Source organism: Salvelinus namaycush, chromosome 1 (genome assembly GCF_016432855.1).
Source record: "Salvelinus namaycush isolate Seneca chromosome 1, SaNama_1.0, whole genome shotgun sequence".
NCBI lineage: Eukaryota > Metazoa > Chordata > Actinopteri > Salmoniformes > Salmonidae > Salvelinus > Salvelinus namaycush.
In genome coordinates this window covers 14,884,172-14,901,044 of record NC_052307.1, presented here as the reverse complement: position 1 = coordinate 14,901,044, position 16,873 = coordinate 14,884,172, and the positions used below count along the sequence as shown (strand labels likewise).

The window sequence follows — 16,873 nt, the reverse complement described above, 5'->3', positions numbered from 1 at the left end:
AACACCATCTGTGCCATCTGTAAATATGAATACAATTGTTAAATTACGAGCCTAGTCAGTTTATTTTCTATTTAACCTTTATTTAACTTGGCAAGTCAGTTAAGAACCAATTCTTATTTACAATGACGGCCTACCCCGGCCAAACCCGGACGATGCTGGGCCAATTGTGCGCCGCCCTATGGGACTTCCAATCACGGCCGGTTGTGATACAGCCTGGAATCAAACCAGGGTCTGTAGTGACGCCTCTAGCACTGAGATGCAGTGCCTTAGACCGCTGTGCCAGACAGGAACCTTCCCACTAGCCATGATTGGCTGAGATAATGGATAGGCTGGACATGCCGAGAGATGAGTTCGGATTGGTCTGCCATGTAGCAGACTTCTGTCTATAACAGGGGTGGGCAATTCCAGTCCTTGAGGGCCTGATTAGTGTCACAGTTTTGCCCCAGCTAACACACCTGACTCCAATAATCACCTAATCATGATCTTCAGTTTAGAATGCAATTAATCAGCTCTGTTTGTTAGGGATGGAGAAAAAGTGTGACACCAATCAGGTGCTCGGGGACTAGAGTTGCCCACCCCCTATAACATGAGCTGCACAGTATGTGGCGGTAATCCTTTCTAATGTGTTTTTTTTTAAAGATATCATGAAGAACTGCAAAAAACACCTGTCTCCGGATTACATCCTCAAACTAAGTGCAACCATGGCATCTGAGAAAGAGAGGGAGAAGCATTCATCCATGCTACATTTTCAGATATTATACGTTTCAAATTTTTTCAGAAAGTAATTTTCATTGCAAGTTAAAGCGTACTGTTAGCTAGATAGCTAATGTTAGCTCGCTAGCTAGATAATATTATTCGTATCTCAGAGCCATTTGCATTGCTAGTTAGAGCCTGATGTTAGCTAGCTAGCTAACATTGAACCCAGTTGGTTAGCTTTAGCTACCTGTATATTCATGCAGGGTAACGTTATGAGGTAATAACGTTATGAGCTAGCTACATGTCACACTCACAACCGTAAGCTAACTTAACGTTAGCTAGCTAGATAAAAAACTAGAACTAAAACATTGTTTAGAAAGTTGCTTTTAGTTGCCTGGTTCGCCAGATTGACATATACTGAATTATTTTTTAAACACATCGGTTTATTGGTGTTAAAATACACCAGTTATGCTATTTTTAACTACCAGGCTGCCGATGTCTATGCAGCCAGTGTTTGAGTTTATACTTTTTCATGACGACAAGTTTGATGTCAGATGATAATAGAATGTTCATGATGTCACTACGACAACTGTATACAGACATGTTGATAGACGTAGTATAAACACCAGCCTTTATTCTTGAAATCTTTGGTTGTTTAGCACACTACCGTACTAACCATACTGTTTAGAATATGGCCTCCTTAGAGATGGTTGGGCTAAGGCTTAAGAGGGTGTGAACTATGCTGAATGGGTGTAGACAAAGAAGAGATCTCCAATAGCTGTACAAAAATATTCAAGGGCCATTTTCTCAAAAGTGGGGTTACAAGTTTATTAACTTTCAAAGCAGAATTCCTTTCCCATTATTCCTCCATGTTCTATCTCTGAGTCTCTGCTTTTATCTAATGTAAAAAACACAATTTCTAAATTTGCTACATGAGACCAAGTCGAGCCGGCCGGTCACATATGTACAACAGCTTATGAAACTGACACTGTAAAAGTGTTAAAATTTGTATCATGGGCGGGAGTTGTCTATCCATTGTGATATCACCATTAAATTCATTAATAGACTAATAACAAAGAGTGTTCCAAACCACTCTGCCAATAACAGCTAGTTTTCGGTTTCCCTTCCCACTACCAGACAGTTCACGCAAAATTCTTGCTTGAGAAAGAGTTTTTTGCCCATTTGAATGGAAAAGTTTTACAGTAAGGTATTTAATTGTTACCCAGAAATGACTTGATAGCAATATAAAAATGACTCCATTTGGCCTTTAAGTTAAATGTTGAAATGCTGATCATGTAAACTCCTACATAGATTTCCAGATCTCTACAGATAGTGTTATTTATGCTTCGTATGACACACAATCTCATTAGAATTCTGTGGTCCCCTTACCCAGAGAGCTCGCTGTCCACGACTATCTTGTGAAGAGGTAGGCCGGTAGAGAGGTTGCAGCTTGCCAATGGGAGGGGGAGGGGAGGAGAGCCCATGCCATCTGTGGGGGTGGACACCTGGACCCCAGATGGGTTGGTCAGAGCGGAGTTCACATCCCGCAGTATACGGGCCAGGGGACCCAGCTTAGAGGCTGTGCTCTGCAGGAGACAACATAATAATGTACACTGATATCTCCCATGCATATGTCTCATGCAATTCCTATGAACTAATTATTTTGTAACATGTCATTTTCACATATAAAATCGGTATGTCCACTTTTGTCAAGCCCATAGAAAAGGACTAGTATCCGGTAGCTTGGTCACTGAAAGTAGCGCATAGTGAGAGTGTGACATTGGAGAGTAAATCCCAGTAGTGTGGCGTAATCCTTGTACCTGATCCAGCTGAGAGACGTCCTCGGCCAGCAGGGAGTGCAGGGATGAGAGCTCGCGGCCCAGGTCGATGTAACCCTCGAACCCTGCCGTGTTGGAGATGGTCTCTGGGTTGGAGATCTCCAGCAGGAAGCGCTGCATGTTGGTCCATTCGTGCTCCAGGAAGTGGTTCATAAAGGACATGTACTCCTCCTTGTTACCAAACCTGGACAGATAAAGAAACAAAAACAGAAGGAATGATGCGGATTTCAACAGCCAAACATACACATATACCAACATGCATATTTTATGGATGTACACTAGTGGTGTGCGGGTCACCCGCAATTGCTAATAACCCATCTGCAACCGCGCAATTAGACTCAGCAAAAAAAGAAACGTCAATTTTTCAGGACCCTGTCTTTTAAAGATAATTCGTTAAAAAAAAATAACTTCACAGATCTTCATTGTAAAGGGTTTAAACACTGTTTCCCATGCTTGTTCAATGAACCATAAACAATTAATGAACATGCACCTGTGGAACGGTTGTTAAGACACTAACAGCTTACAGACGGTAGGCAATTAAGGTCACAGTTATGACAACTTAGGACACTAAAGAGGCCTTTCTACTGACTCTGAAAACACCAAAAGAAAGATGCCCAAGGTCCCTGCTCATCCGCGTGAATGTGCCTTAGGCATGCTGCAAGGAGGCATGAGGACTGCAGATGTGGCCATGGCAATAAATTGCAATGTCCGTACTGTGAGACGCCTAAGACAGCGCTACAGAGAGACAAGAAGGACAGCTGATTGTCCTCGCAGTGGAAGACCATGTGTAACAACACCTGCACAGGATTGGTACATCCGAACATCACACCTGTGGGACAGGTACAGGATGGCAACAACAACTGCCCGAGTTACACCAGGAACGCACAATCCCTCCATCAGTGCTCAGACTGTACGCAATAGGCCGAGAGAGGCTGGACTGGGGGCTTGTAGGCCTGTTGTAAGGCAGGTCCTCAGACATCACCGGCAACAACGTTGCCTATGGGCACAAATCCACCGTCGCTGGACCAGACAGGACTGGCAAAAAGTGCTCTTCACTGACGAGTCGCGGTTTTGTCTCACCAGGGAGGGGTGATGGTCGGATTCGCGTTTATTGTCGAAGGAATGAGCTTTACACCAAGGCCTGTACTCTGGACCAGGATCGATTTGGAGGTGGAGGGTCCGTCATGGTCTGGGGCGGTATGTCACAGCATCATCGGACTGAGCTTGTTGTCATTGCAGGCAATCTCAACGCTGTGCATTACAGGGAAGACATCCTTCTCCCTCATCTGGTACCCTTCCTGCAGGCTCATCCTGACATGACCCTCCAGCACGACAATGCCACCAGCCATACTGCTCGTTCTGTGCGTGATTTCCTGCAAGACAGGAATGTCAGTGTTCTGCCATGGCCAGCAAATAGCCCCGATCTCAATCCTATTGAGCACGTCTGGGACCTGTTGGATCGGAGGGTGAGGGCTAGGGCCATTCCCCCCCAGAAATGTCCGGGAACTTGCAGGTGCCTTGGTGGAAGTGGGGTAACATCTCACAGCAAGAACTGGCAAATCTGGTGCAGTCCATGAGGAGGAGATGCACTGCAGTACTTAATGCAGCTGGTGGCCACACCAGATACTGACTGTTACTTTTGATTTTGACCCACCCTTTGTTCAGGGACACATTATTCCATTTATGTTAGTCACATGTCTGTGGAACTTGTTCAGTTTATGTCTCAGTTGTTGAATCTTGTTATGTTCATACAAATATTTACACATGTTAAGTTTGCTGAAAATAAATGCAGTTGACAGTGAGAGGACATTTCTTTTTTTGCTGAGTTTATATGTGATAAAGTGAAAATATGAGGCCCCTAACCAGCTAATATAGAAAATGCACTATAGGCTACCGTCGGAGACGGCAAAACAATTTTTTGACAGGGGGTGCAGGATTTTTTTGTGCCTGATTTAGATACGTTTCTGCTTATAATTTCTGCTTATAATTTGTTAGTCAACTTGTCTATAATTAGATACAAGCAGCATTTCCTCTGTCAGAGAATCTGCTCTTCTGTAATATTATTACAGCTATGTGAAAGGTTATAGACCTACAGTCAGTGTCCAGATTTCAGTTTCCATTTCACCCATCTGAACAGTAGGCTTCAGTTCCCTTGACGTGCCATAGGCCTACTTGAAGTCCCCGACTTGGCGCGATCAAATTTGTATAGCGCCTCACAATCATCACACCAAATATTTCCCATACATTACTTTTCTGGCCCTCCCTTCTCTTTATTTTCAACTCTCCATTCACAGCTTTTCTTTTATTGAATTAAACTCTGACATTGACCTTTTTGCCTCCCTGGATCGAGAATAACTTTTTCTGCCCATTCCCAAAAGCATTTGGTTACTGCCGTGTAGGCTCTTTGGAGAGCGTACAGTTAGGCCCTAAAGTTTAGGCTTACTCACTAATGCCAGATAGCATTAAAATTATGAAAGAAAAACATTAATGTAGCCTATAGATATAAATGGCACAAGAATTATACATTTATGCATTTTTTAAGGTATTGTTTTCTCTTTATTCAACCTGCCCGCCACCCACCCGCTCTTCACCCACACAATATTTAAACGAGCCTGCCCTGCAGACATAACCGCGGGGACTGTGGGTTATAAGTCAACCCGTGCATCACTAACACACTAGTACACACACCCACACTTACTTGGTGAAGTTGGCGAGGTTCTGCGTGACCTTGGCGATGAGCGTGAGGGTGCGAGCGGTGCGGTCGTCGGGATACTCCTGCATCAGGTTGAAAAGTGACGGGGACATAACGGCTGGACACAGGAAGCGCAGGAACAGAGAGGCACTGATCAGACGCTCGCTGATGTCCGGCCGGCCCCGACTGCTGCACTGCTGCCTCCACGAGGCGAACACCTCCTTCAGTTCCCGCGGAAAAACACTGCATGGAAACATTGACAGGTACATTCATTTTTTACGTAATTTGCACAATTCAAGCTTTCATTAGATGATGGTGAAAGCTCGATAATAGAATATGAGGGCTAATGCTAGCTACTTCTATTGGCAGAGAGGGGGAGGGATGTGTGTTTATTTACCGGTAGGAGTCGATGATCTTGCAGAAGGCCAGCTCACAGCACATCTTCAGGTTGCTCTGGTTCTCAGGGAGGTCTCCTGAGGAACACTTCCCTGGGTCCACCTCGCAGTTCTCGTCTGACTCGTACAGGGCTTTGATGAACTCTCCTGGGAGAGGGAGGGAGATCAGCACATAGGCCTGTTGTCACTACTCTGACTAGGACCACAATCTCCATTACAGTACATATAGGCCTACAGTTATGAAGTGATTTTAGAGGCAAAAGAAATTCAATTCAGATTCAATTTCTTTTGGCACTAAAATCGTACAGTTCTGCTAGTTGGCACACGCTAATGTCATGCACACTGATAGAAAACCCACTTATTGTACTAGGTAAGGAAACTGCTGCTGTTATTTGCTATGACTGTTTATGGACTATTGGATTATTATAATGTGGTGTGTTAAATATCCTGCATGACAAAACATGGTAAAAAAACAACACTGTTCCCTTTGTTGAATTGAGTCCACGGACATCAGATGACAGATTCAAATCTCTACCCCGCAGCTAGATTGATGAATCATTTTCTCACTGATTGTCTTTCACCAAAGTTTTACATCGCTAGACAGCTAGCGAAAGAGCCCCGAGTTCTGACATTATTATTTTATTCCCTTTTCATTATCTTTGGTGACATACTTTTAAGAGGGCCAGTCAATCATCAAGGACAGACCAACGTTCTGAATCATTCAACATGTCTTCAAACAAAGCAGTGGTGAAAAGTACTTAAGTAAATATACTTTAAAGTACTAAAGTAGTTTTTTGGGGTATCTGTACTTTACTATTTCTATATTTGACAACTTTTACTTTTACTTCACTACATTCCTAAAGAAAATAATGTACTTTTTACATTTCCCCTGAAACCCAAAAGTACTCATTACATTTTGAATGCTTAGCAGGACAAAAAAAAGTCCAATTCACACACTTATCAAGAGAACAACCCTGGTCATCTCTCCTGCCTCTGATCTGGCGGACTCACTAAACACAAATGCTTCATTTGTAAATGATGTCTGTGTTGTAGGCTATCCATAAATTTAAACAACAAGAAAATTGTGCCGTCTGGTTTAAAATAATATACTTATAATACATAACCCTCCCGTTGTCCTCCTATTATGCCTAGCACACAGTGTCCCCCCCGGGTCACACTGTCCCGTCTTGGCTAAAGGCCCAGTGGGCACAAGTGTGACAGTATGGGTGTGAACAGCCTTTGCAGATGTATTTCTTACACCTGCAGCACGCGGTGTGTGTCTTGGCGTCCTTCTTGGGTGGGCAGAGCTGACACCTCTTCCTCTTACTCGCCCCCAGCCGGGCGGCCGGGGCTGGGTCGGCGGCGGCGGCCGGGCCGGCGGCTTGCTCCCGGGCTTGCGGACGAGCCTCGGCGGATACACGCTCGCCCCGTATGACTTTGACAAGTGCGGACGCGGCTTCGGTGCGGGGGAGACGCTGCCTTCTTCGGATCAAGGGCTTCACGAGCGCCTTTCCGAGCTGCTCCAGGAACACCCTCCTCTTGTTCCGCTTCCCAGGCATCCAGTCGGGGTTGATCTCTCGCCATATGACAAAGGCGTTGTAGGAGGACACGTCGAGGATGTTGTGGAAGATGACCAGGGGCCAGCGGGCGGTCATCCGTCTGCAGCTATAGGTCCCGACCACCTTGTCTAGGTTGTCCACGCCGCCCTTGTTGCAGTTGTAGTCTAGGATGAGGGCCGGCTTCCGGTCTCGGCGATCGCTAACGTCGGGCTCCGCGTGCCGCGTGCTCAGAAGCAGCACGTTCTTATTTCGCTTTGCCAGGTAGGACACTAGAGTGGCGGTGGGCGTGAAGGCGAACCTGGAGGACGAGACCTGTCTGCCCTTGGACTGGAGCAGCGCGGGAGGGAGCTCGGGCTTGTTCTTTCGCACCGTGCCCACCATGGTGAGGTTCCTCTCGAGGAGCCGCTGCCCGAGTTCGTAGGAGGTGAAGAAATTGTCACACGTGACGTTGTGACCGCCCGGCAGTCCCTCGGTCAGATCGAGGACGACGCGCGCGCCCTGGTTCTTCTCGGGGCCTCCGCCGGCCGCCTTGCCGGTGTACACTTGCATCTTCCAAGCGTAGCTGGACTTGGCGTCGCAGGCCACCCACGACTTGATGCCGTATTTGGCCGGCTTGCTGGGAATGTACTGTCGGAAAGGACAGCGTCCTTTCGGCGAGGGAGAGGGGAGGGAGAGGAGAGGGAGAGGAGATTAGCAGCGTCATCGTTACCGGCTAACCATCGGGGCGCACTGCGTTTACGTTACACGCAGCCGCCGCCGCCCGTGCTACTGCCCATTGCTACTACTGCCGATTGCTACTACTGCCCGTGCTACTACTGCCCGTGCTCTCTATGCTACACGTACATACACAGATACATTGACTGCTACCGCTCTCTATGCACAGATACATAGACTGCTACCGCTCTCTATGCTACACGTACAAACACAGATACATAGACTGCCCGTGCTCTCTACGCTACACGTACATACACAGGTACATAGACGGTACCTCTGAACGGGACCAGTTGTTCGTCCACCGTCACTTCGGGCCCCGGGTTGTAGAGGGCCTGCAGCCGCTCCTCCCACAGGTCCCACACCTCTCTTACGGCCGCCAGTCTGTCGGTGGCGAGTCTCGCGGGTCTCGACTGGCGGTCGTCGAATCGCAGAAGCCTCGAGTACTTGTGAAACGCCTTGAGCGGCATGGTGGCGCGGAACACGGTCCTGCCGCTCTCGGCGTCCCACAGGCTGGCCGCGGCCTCGCCTCGGGACCTGTAGACGCCGGCTAGGATCAGCAGCCCTACGTAGGCGCGCAGGTCGGTGGAGTCCATGGGTCGCCAGCCGTCGCCGTATTTTCTCACCCCCTGCAGATTCGTCATGTCCACGATGATCCTTTCTATCGCCGGTGTGACAAACAGCCGGAAGGCGGACGCGATGTCGAGCGCTCGCGACGCGGCGTAGGCCGTGGGGCCCGGCGTCACAGGGCGGGCGGATGGCGCGGGGCCGGTCCGGGCCGCGATAGGCCGCGGAGGACCATTTGATTTTGCCGTTTTTTGACAGCAACGTCTCCCTTTCTGGCTCTGGCTCTCTGGCTCTGTCTCGCTCTCGCTCTCTGTCTCTGGCTCGCTCTCTGTCTGGCTCTCTGTCTCGCTCTCGGGCAGCGGCCGCGTCTCCCTCTCGCTCTCCCTCCGGCTCTTCCTCCGAAGAGGAGCACGACCGCGAGGCCGAGTCGTCTTCGTAGTCGTCCGCGTCGCGCTCGGGGTTGTATTCCTCACCGTCTTCATCTTCCGAAACGTCCTCCTCTTCGGAATCGCAGTAGTCTTCTTCGTCTTCTTGGTCGACGCTGGAGGATATCTGTTCCAGGACCTGAGCCGCGCTGAAACCAGGACTGCGAGGCGTCGTAGGCGGAGGCAACACGCTCGGCGGGGTCGTATTCCTCGTCGTCCTCGTCGTCGTCCTCATCATCGTCCTCATCTTCTTCTTCTTCTTGTTCTTCTTCCTGACAATATTAGTAGGCTCTCTACGCCCTGCTTACAGTCGTAGGCGGAGGGCTCACGCTCGGCGGGGTCGTATTCCTCCTCGTCGTCGTCGTCGTCCTCGTCGTCGTCCTCATCTTCTTCTTCTTCTTCCTGACAATATTAGTAGCCTCTCTACGCCCTGCTTACGGTGGCCACGTGAATGGGACGAGGCACGCGAATGGACGAGGCGCGTGGTCTGCCCTGCCTGCTCCTTCGGCCCCTTCGGTCCCATCCGGGACGCTCGGCTGGCCTCCCCGTGTGATAGCACCGAGGTCGTGCACTGAGTTGTTGGGGACAACTGATCCCTGACGGGGTCACTCTGACCCGGCCCAGACAGAGGGGAACAACTCCTAACACAGGGCCGGGGTCACTCTGACCCGGCCCAGACAGGGGTAGGAGGGTTACAACATACACCTTGCTAACGCTGCCAGGGTCACTCTGACCCAAGCCCCCGGGACAGAGGGGAACAACTCATAACACAGGGCCTACAACAGGGCCCGGGTCACTGTGACCCGGCCCAGACAGGGGTAGGAGGGTTACAACATACATACTTGCTAACGCTGCCAGGGTCTCTCTAACCCACACAGACACTGGGAATCGACTCGTAACGCTGGCCGGGGGTCACTCTGACCCGCCGAGGCAAGGGGAAGGTTGTGTAACAACAGCCATACCCGAAAGGCACAATTTCCACAACCAAGGGAAAGTAGTTTGTAGGGGGGCGTTTTTAGATTCAATATCCAAACTCACACGGGGCCCAAGGGCCCGTTTGGGGGACAGAGGGACGTATTCGACACAGGGCCCTTGCCCGGAATGTTGCGCGTGTCAATTTTGGGGCAGGACCTTTGACTAGTATCCAGCAGGTGGTGGTGTTGGGTCACTATGACCCGGCCTGCCAGGGTCACTCTGACCCACACAGACACGGGGGAAGCGACTGGTAACGCTGCCGAGGGTCACTCTGACCCCTCTGACGTCACTATGACCCCGCCCACACAGGGGTAGGAGGGTTACAACATACACCTTGCTAACGCTACCAGGGGTCACTCTGACCCATCTGACGTCACTATGACCCGCCCACACAGGGGTAGGAGGGTTACAACATACACCTTGCTAACGCTGCTCCGGGGTCACTCTGACCCATCTGACGTCACTATGACCCGTCCACACAGGGGCAGGAGGGTTACAACATACACCTTGCTAACGCTGCCAGGGTGACTCTGACCCACACAGACACAGGCAATCAACTCGGAACTGCCCGGGGTCACTCTGACCCGCCGAGACAACGGGAGGGTTAAGTATATTTTAGCAATTACATTTACTTTTGATACTTAAGTGTATTTAAAACGAAATACTTGTAGACTTTTTTGCTGGGTGACTTTCACATTTGCTTGAGTCGTTTTCTATTAAGGTATCTTTACTTTTACTGGATACTTTTTCCACCACTGAAACAGTCACTTTCCAGAAAAACAATGAATAATTGATCTGAATAGTCACTTAAAAACGTACTGTGTGTGGAGAGCACAGGGAGTTTTTCTGAAGGCCAGATACTAGCCAGAAGTATGATACTTAATGAACAACACACAGGCCTATTCCATGTGTTCATGGCTCCTCTTCTATCTTAAAATACTTTTGCTCTCTGCTGTAATAGTAGCACTGTCCCCTTTAGCGTGTCTGGATGTCACCTACCTAGTGCGTCCTGCAGGTACTTCTGCCCCACCAGTTTAAGGTACTCCTCAATGGCTTTGGTGGCCAGTGTGTTCTCCCTGAAGATCAGGTGCTCGTTCTCCCCACAGCGATCCACTTCTGACATCATCAGGTCAGTCAGGAAGTCCTGAAAGCAAAATAGAACTATGAGGCCTTGTTCCAATACTACATAAATAAATAAATAAGTGTACTGCTGCACAGCCTAAGCCTGATTGATACTGAGAGCAGTGAGTTTGGACAGAGAGAGAAAGAGAAAGAGAGAGAAAGAGAGAGACAGGCAGCTCAGACAAGTGACTCTTCCTCTCTTATCGATTCTGTGCTAATGGATCAAGTGGTTAGCCCCTCCTTTCCTTCCCCCCTCCCACACATATAGTCCTTCTCAGGCCGTGTCCTTCTTAACCAGTCACACTCCCTCTTTATGAGCTCCTGTAATCTGCTCTGGTTGACTGCAGTCATATCTATGGGAGGCCTGGTGGTAGGCTAGCTAGCCTATGCTATGCATGCTAATGGGGCGTCAAAGGGAACATGCTATCATAATCCCAAAGACTGTACCAGAGAGAGAGAGGTCGACATTTCAGCTACTGTACGCACAGTATCTACTGTATCAGCCAAATGTAGGCTAAATACCTAAATGCTCCTCGTCAATGTAACTGGTATCTCCCATGTTGACAATCCGTGGACCTCGTACCAGATCATCCAACCATTAAACTATGATATCTGGATGGTGCAGAGGATTATGAACGTACAAGGTGCCGTGTATCCTGACAGACACTAACACAGTCACTGACAGCACACAGTCACTGACAGCACACAGACAGCACACAGTCACTGACAGCACACAGTGTCACTCACTGCACATCAGCCACACACACGACTAAGCTATACCCGTCTCACACTACTTTACAAGCATTTCGCTACACTCATAATAACATCTGCTAACCATGTGTATGTGACCAATAAAAATGTGATTTGATTTGAGCCGGCCCAGGCCGGCACAGTTACGCACCCACCATAGTTGTTGGACCCATGCTGGGAAAGGGCAATGTGAAAAGGAAATGTTCCAGGTCAGCAAAGTACAGTTTGGCTCAGCACAATACTAGTGTGAAAAGCATTTTACTGTCCCACTCCCTACTACTACCCCCAGACAGGCCTGGAGAAAGGCTAGAGAAGTCTTTAACATGCACTGACTGCACATACTAACACTATGCCAGGTGGGTAACACACTAACACGCTATGCCAGGTGGGTAACACACTTACTAACACGCTATGGCAGGTGGGTAACATGCTATGCCAGGTGGGTAACACACTAACACTATGCCAGGTGGGTAACACACTTACTAACACGCTATGGCAGGTGGGTAACATAATATGCCAGGTGGGTAACACACTAACTAACACGCTATGGCAGGTGGGTAACACACTTACTATTACGCTAGGGCAGGTGGGTAACACGCTGTGCCAGGTGGGTAACACACTAACTAACACGCTATGCCAGGTGGGTAACACGCTATGCCAGGTGGGTAACACGCTATCTAACACGCTATGCCAGGTGGGTAACACACTTACTACTACGCTATGCCAGGTGGGTAACACGCTATGCCAGGTGGGTAACACACTTACTACTACGCTATGCCAGGTGGGTAACACGCTATGCCAGGTGGGTAACACACTAACTAACACGCTATGCCAGGTGGGTAACACGCTATGCCAGGTGGGTAACACACTAACTAACACGCTATGCCAGGTGGGTAACACACTAGCTAACACGCTATGCCAGGTGGGTAACACACTAACTAACACGCTATGCCAGTTGGGTAACACGCTATGCCAGGTGGGTAACACACTAACTAACACGCTATGCCAGGTGGGTAACACGCTATGCCAGGTGGGTAACACACTAACAAACACGCTATGCCAGGTGGGTAACACACTTCTAACACGCTATGCCAGGTGGGTAACACACTAACACGCTATGCCAGGTGGGTAACACACTAACAAGCTCTTATGCTGTTTGTCTTTTTGAAGTTGTAGCCAATAGCATTTTGAAATGAAATAGCATTTTAAAATGAAAGAGAGCCTCTAGACTAGGAGGAACCTAAGTGAAAGCGTAGAGCCACGGATCCTTATCTATCCATCTATTGGATTAGGGCTAAACAGGGAAATTAAATGAGGAGGGGGTGTAAGCCACCACAGGGCAGTGGATAGATGCATAACGAGGCAAAGCTCCACTTGTTTCTCATAGCAGAATGTAGGCCAACGTAAGAAAGGCTGTTTAATGAAGCTCCATCGCCCTGTTGCTGTTCTAGCAAAGACTAGTAGGCGTAAGCTTCTGTGGGGCATCGGCATTATTACAGTGGTGTTACATAGCAGCAGAAAAGTTTGAGGGACAAAATCTAAAGAGAAGTTTCTGTGCTGAAACAGCGCTCCGCAATAACAAGTGCTGACATTGTGCACATGAACACACACACACACACACACACACACACACACACACACACACACACACACACACACACACACACACACACACACACACACACACACACACACACACGTTGGCGTTCAGTCTCACTGCATGGTTTTACAGCAGGAGTCAGGAATCAGGAATTAACGAGGACGACTAGGCTAATTACCACAGGGGGCTGACACTGCTTTCCTTCCTGGGACTGGTGTGAGAGAAGACAGCACAGTGGCCGTGTACCAGATCACAACTTCATTCATATGAGATATAGCCTTGATTTCAACTAGATAGATCACGTTCATGTCGCTCCTGAGATGTGAAACACTTCTCCAGGCATGGTGAGATCTGATTATCTGCGCAGTTTGCAATAAAGACGGAATCTTAACATGACCTATATTGGTGGACATATTTAAAAGAGATCTTAAAACACATTATTAGCTTTGCTTTTCCTTAGGGTGCTTTTTAGTTGTTCAATTTGTCATTCTTTTGTTTTTTTATCTCAAGTTTATTGTGTAGTAAATATTTCAGCCTTTATTTTCATTGTTTTTTATTTGTTGCAATGTCTGAAATGTGCTGTATAAAGAAAGCTTGATTTGATTTGATCTCTGTAGTAGGGAAGATTTTCTTGTGTGGAGTTCAGCTACATTTTTAAATTCCATACAGCTCAATGTTACTGTTGGTTCAAAAACACCAAACAACAATCCCTCAATGGCATGTATTGATTACCTGGACTAAAGAAGGACTGTTTACAACATAGCCTAACGTATGGCAAGTGGTGAAAAAAAGGGACTGAATTAAAATGATCTAGGTCTATGTTTCAAATGTAACATTTTGACCACAGCCCATTGTCCTAAATTGGAGGTATTAGCAGCAGTTAGTGTACACAAGTCCCCTTTCAGCTAGTCCTCATTAGAAAGTGCTGATACAATATAGTATTGTCATCACAGTCCCCCAACCAACCCACTCTAAGCAGGGGTGGTACCCATTATCTTTCCACAGCAGGCTGGGTCGTGTTCATTAGGGAACACTAGAAAACATTTTGCAACGGAAAACGAAAAGTCCCAGTAGTACATCCCTGTTTCAGTTCACTTTCTTCTGTTTGACTCCTAATAAACACGACCCTCTCCCAACCCAAACAGGAAGCATTCACATTCTTCTAGGTCTAGGAGACTGCTTATAGTAAGCAAGTGGGAGGATTCCCAAAGACTAGAAATATGAGGCTAACTTGACTTTTAAACCCCAATCCTAGACGGAGACAAGATAACCTTATCTGGACTCATTTTCAAACCCCAGACCCCTATACTATCTTGCCTAATCTTTTGCAGCTTTTGTGTGCAATATGCAGCTGAGATGTTGACTTATCTGAGACAATGGTATCACTGACTGTGACCAATCAAAACCCTCACAGTTGTAATGATTACAACAGGAGAGCTTTGCCTTTACTATCAATTCGATCTGGGTCGTGTTTATATTTGATATTCGGCAATATTACTATGTTGGACTATCATTTGAAAATGGAAATGCAGAGAACACAACACACTATCGTTTGAGTGTAGGACAGCCTCTGTGGAGAGTAAGAGGCCTTACCTTAGCCTTGCCGGTGCTCTGTAGGATGTGAACCAGGGCACTGGCCATCTCCTCCTTGTTCTTCACACTGAGGCCAGGCTCCAGGATGGAGCACAGCAGCATGTAGTTATTGGTGATGTACTCTGCAAACTCCTTATATGACTCCATGGGCAGGATACTCATGCTCTGGTACCGCGACTTGAGCCGAATCATAGGTCCGGGAGTTTTCCCTTTGTTCGGGTTGGGCGTGCTCACAGAATACCACTTCTCCACAAACTGGCGTCCCGTGACGGCACCGACGGGAATGTTGACCAGGCCCACATAGTTGTTCTTGTCCTTCTTTTTCTTTTTGTCCGACTCCTTGTACAGGTGGACAGTGACACTTTTGACGGAAGGTAAGTTGTTGAACTCAAAGTGCTCTCCCCAGAATACATTGTCCATTTTGAGTTTGCAGGTAGTCCGTGCGTAAAGCGTGTCGTCCAGACACAACTCACAGAAATACCTTTTCTTGGCTGGAAGGTCCTTGGCCTCAATAATCCACAATTTTAGAAGGTTCTCCACACGCCGACTGTTGTCCTGTGAAAAACATCAAATATGTGAGACTTTTCCTGGGTACTTGACATTTATTCTATTGTACTGTTATTATTTTCTTCCACAGAGGGCCATATACGCTATATAGCATTTGGTTTACTTTGTTAGGATGTACAGCTCTCCTTAAGTTTTCCATCCATTTGTCCCTCTCGGCAGATGACCGACACGAAAAGCATTTGGTTCCAGTGGAAGTGGTTACCTGTGAAAGTATGGCAGATGATTAAGCCCTTTAGGTTATGAATCATGAAAAACACCCATATGATGGCCTGTGTGTATCAATCATAATTTTTTTTAATGAACCTTTATTTGACTAGGCAGGTCAGTTAAGAACTAATTCTATTCACAATGACGGCCTACATACCCAATCTAAAGCAGGGTTGGGTATCACACACACACACACACACACACACACACACAGTCACGTTCTGACCTTAGTTTCTTTTTTATGTCTTTGTGTTAGGTTGGTCAGGGTGTGAGTTGGGGTGCGCAGTCTATGTTCTTTTTTCTAGGTTGTTTGTTTTCTATGTGTTTGGCCTGGTGTGGTTCCCAATCAGAGGCAGCTGTTTATCGTTGTCTCTGATTGGGAGCCATATTTAGGTAGCCTGTTTTCCATTGTGTGTTGTGGGTGGTTGTTTCCGTTTCAGTGTTTTCACCATTCGGGACTGTTTCGGTTTTCATTTTGATTCTCTTGTTCTTTTTGTATTTTGTATTCCTTCTATTAAAAGATATTATGGATACGTACCACGCTGCACATTGGTCCGATATTTCCTACTCCTCCTCAGACGAAGAGGACGAAAGCCGTTACAGAACCACCCACCAGAAAAGGACCCTGGGCACAGCCGTGGGAGTATCGCCGTCCGAAAGAGGAGCTGGAGGCAGCTAGAGCGGAGTGGCGCCACTACGAGGAATTGGCGCGAGGTAACGGGCACGAGAGGCAGCCCCAGAAATCTTTTTGGGGGGGGGCACACGGGTAGATTGGCGGACTCAGGTAGGAGACCTGAGCCAACTCCCCGTGCTTACCGTGGCGAGAGAGTGACTGGGCAGGCACCGTGTTATGCGGGGGAGCGCACAATGTCCTCAGTGCGCACGCATAGCCCGGTGCGTTACATCGCAGCTCCTCGAATCGGCCGGGCTAGAGTGGGCATCGAGCCAGGAGGGATGATGCCGGCTCAGCGCATCTGGTCTCCAGTGCGTCTCCTCGGCCCGGGGTATATTGCACCAGCCCTACGCACGGTGTCTCCAGTTCGCCAGCACAGCCCAGTGCGGCCTGTTCCAACTTCCCGCACTTGCTGGGCTACAGGGGGAATCCAGCCAGAACGAGTGGTGCTAGCTCTACGCTCGAGACCGCCAGTGCGCCTCCACGGTCCAGTGCATCCGGTG

At 48.1% G+C, this 16,873-nt stretch overlaps 1 protein-coding gene across 1 annotated transcript in view; it reads right to left on the bottom strand.

Moving 5' to 3' along the window:
* Positions 1–16,873, bottom strand: part of LOC120053949 (disabled homolog 2-interacting protein-like) — a 71,507-nt gene that overhangs the window by 11,063 nt on the left and 43,571 nt on the right. The window contains exons 5-11 of the mRNA XM_039001281.1: positions 15,594–15,692; positions 14,924–15,478; positions 10,858–11,002; positions 5,624–5,768; positions 5,233–5,469; positions 2,517–2,718; positions 2,086–2,282 (exon numbers count right to left, since the gene is read on the bottom strand). Of these exons, the coding sequence (XP_038857209.1) occupies positions 2,086–2,282; positions 2,517–2,718; positions 5,233–5,469; positions 5,624–5,768; positions 10,858–11,002; positions 14,924–15,478; positions 15,594–15,692 (1,580 nt within the window). The remainder of the gene's footprint in view (positions 1–2,085; positions 2,283–2,516; positions 2,719–5,232; positions 5,470–5,623; positions 5,769–10,857; positions 11,003–14,923; positions 15,479–15,593; positions 15,693–16,873) is intronic.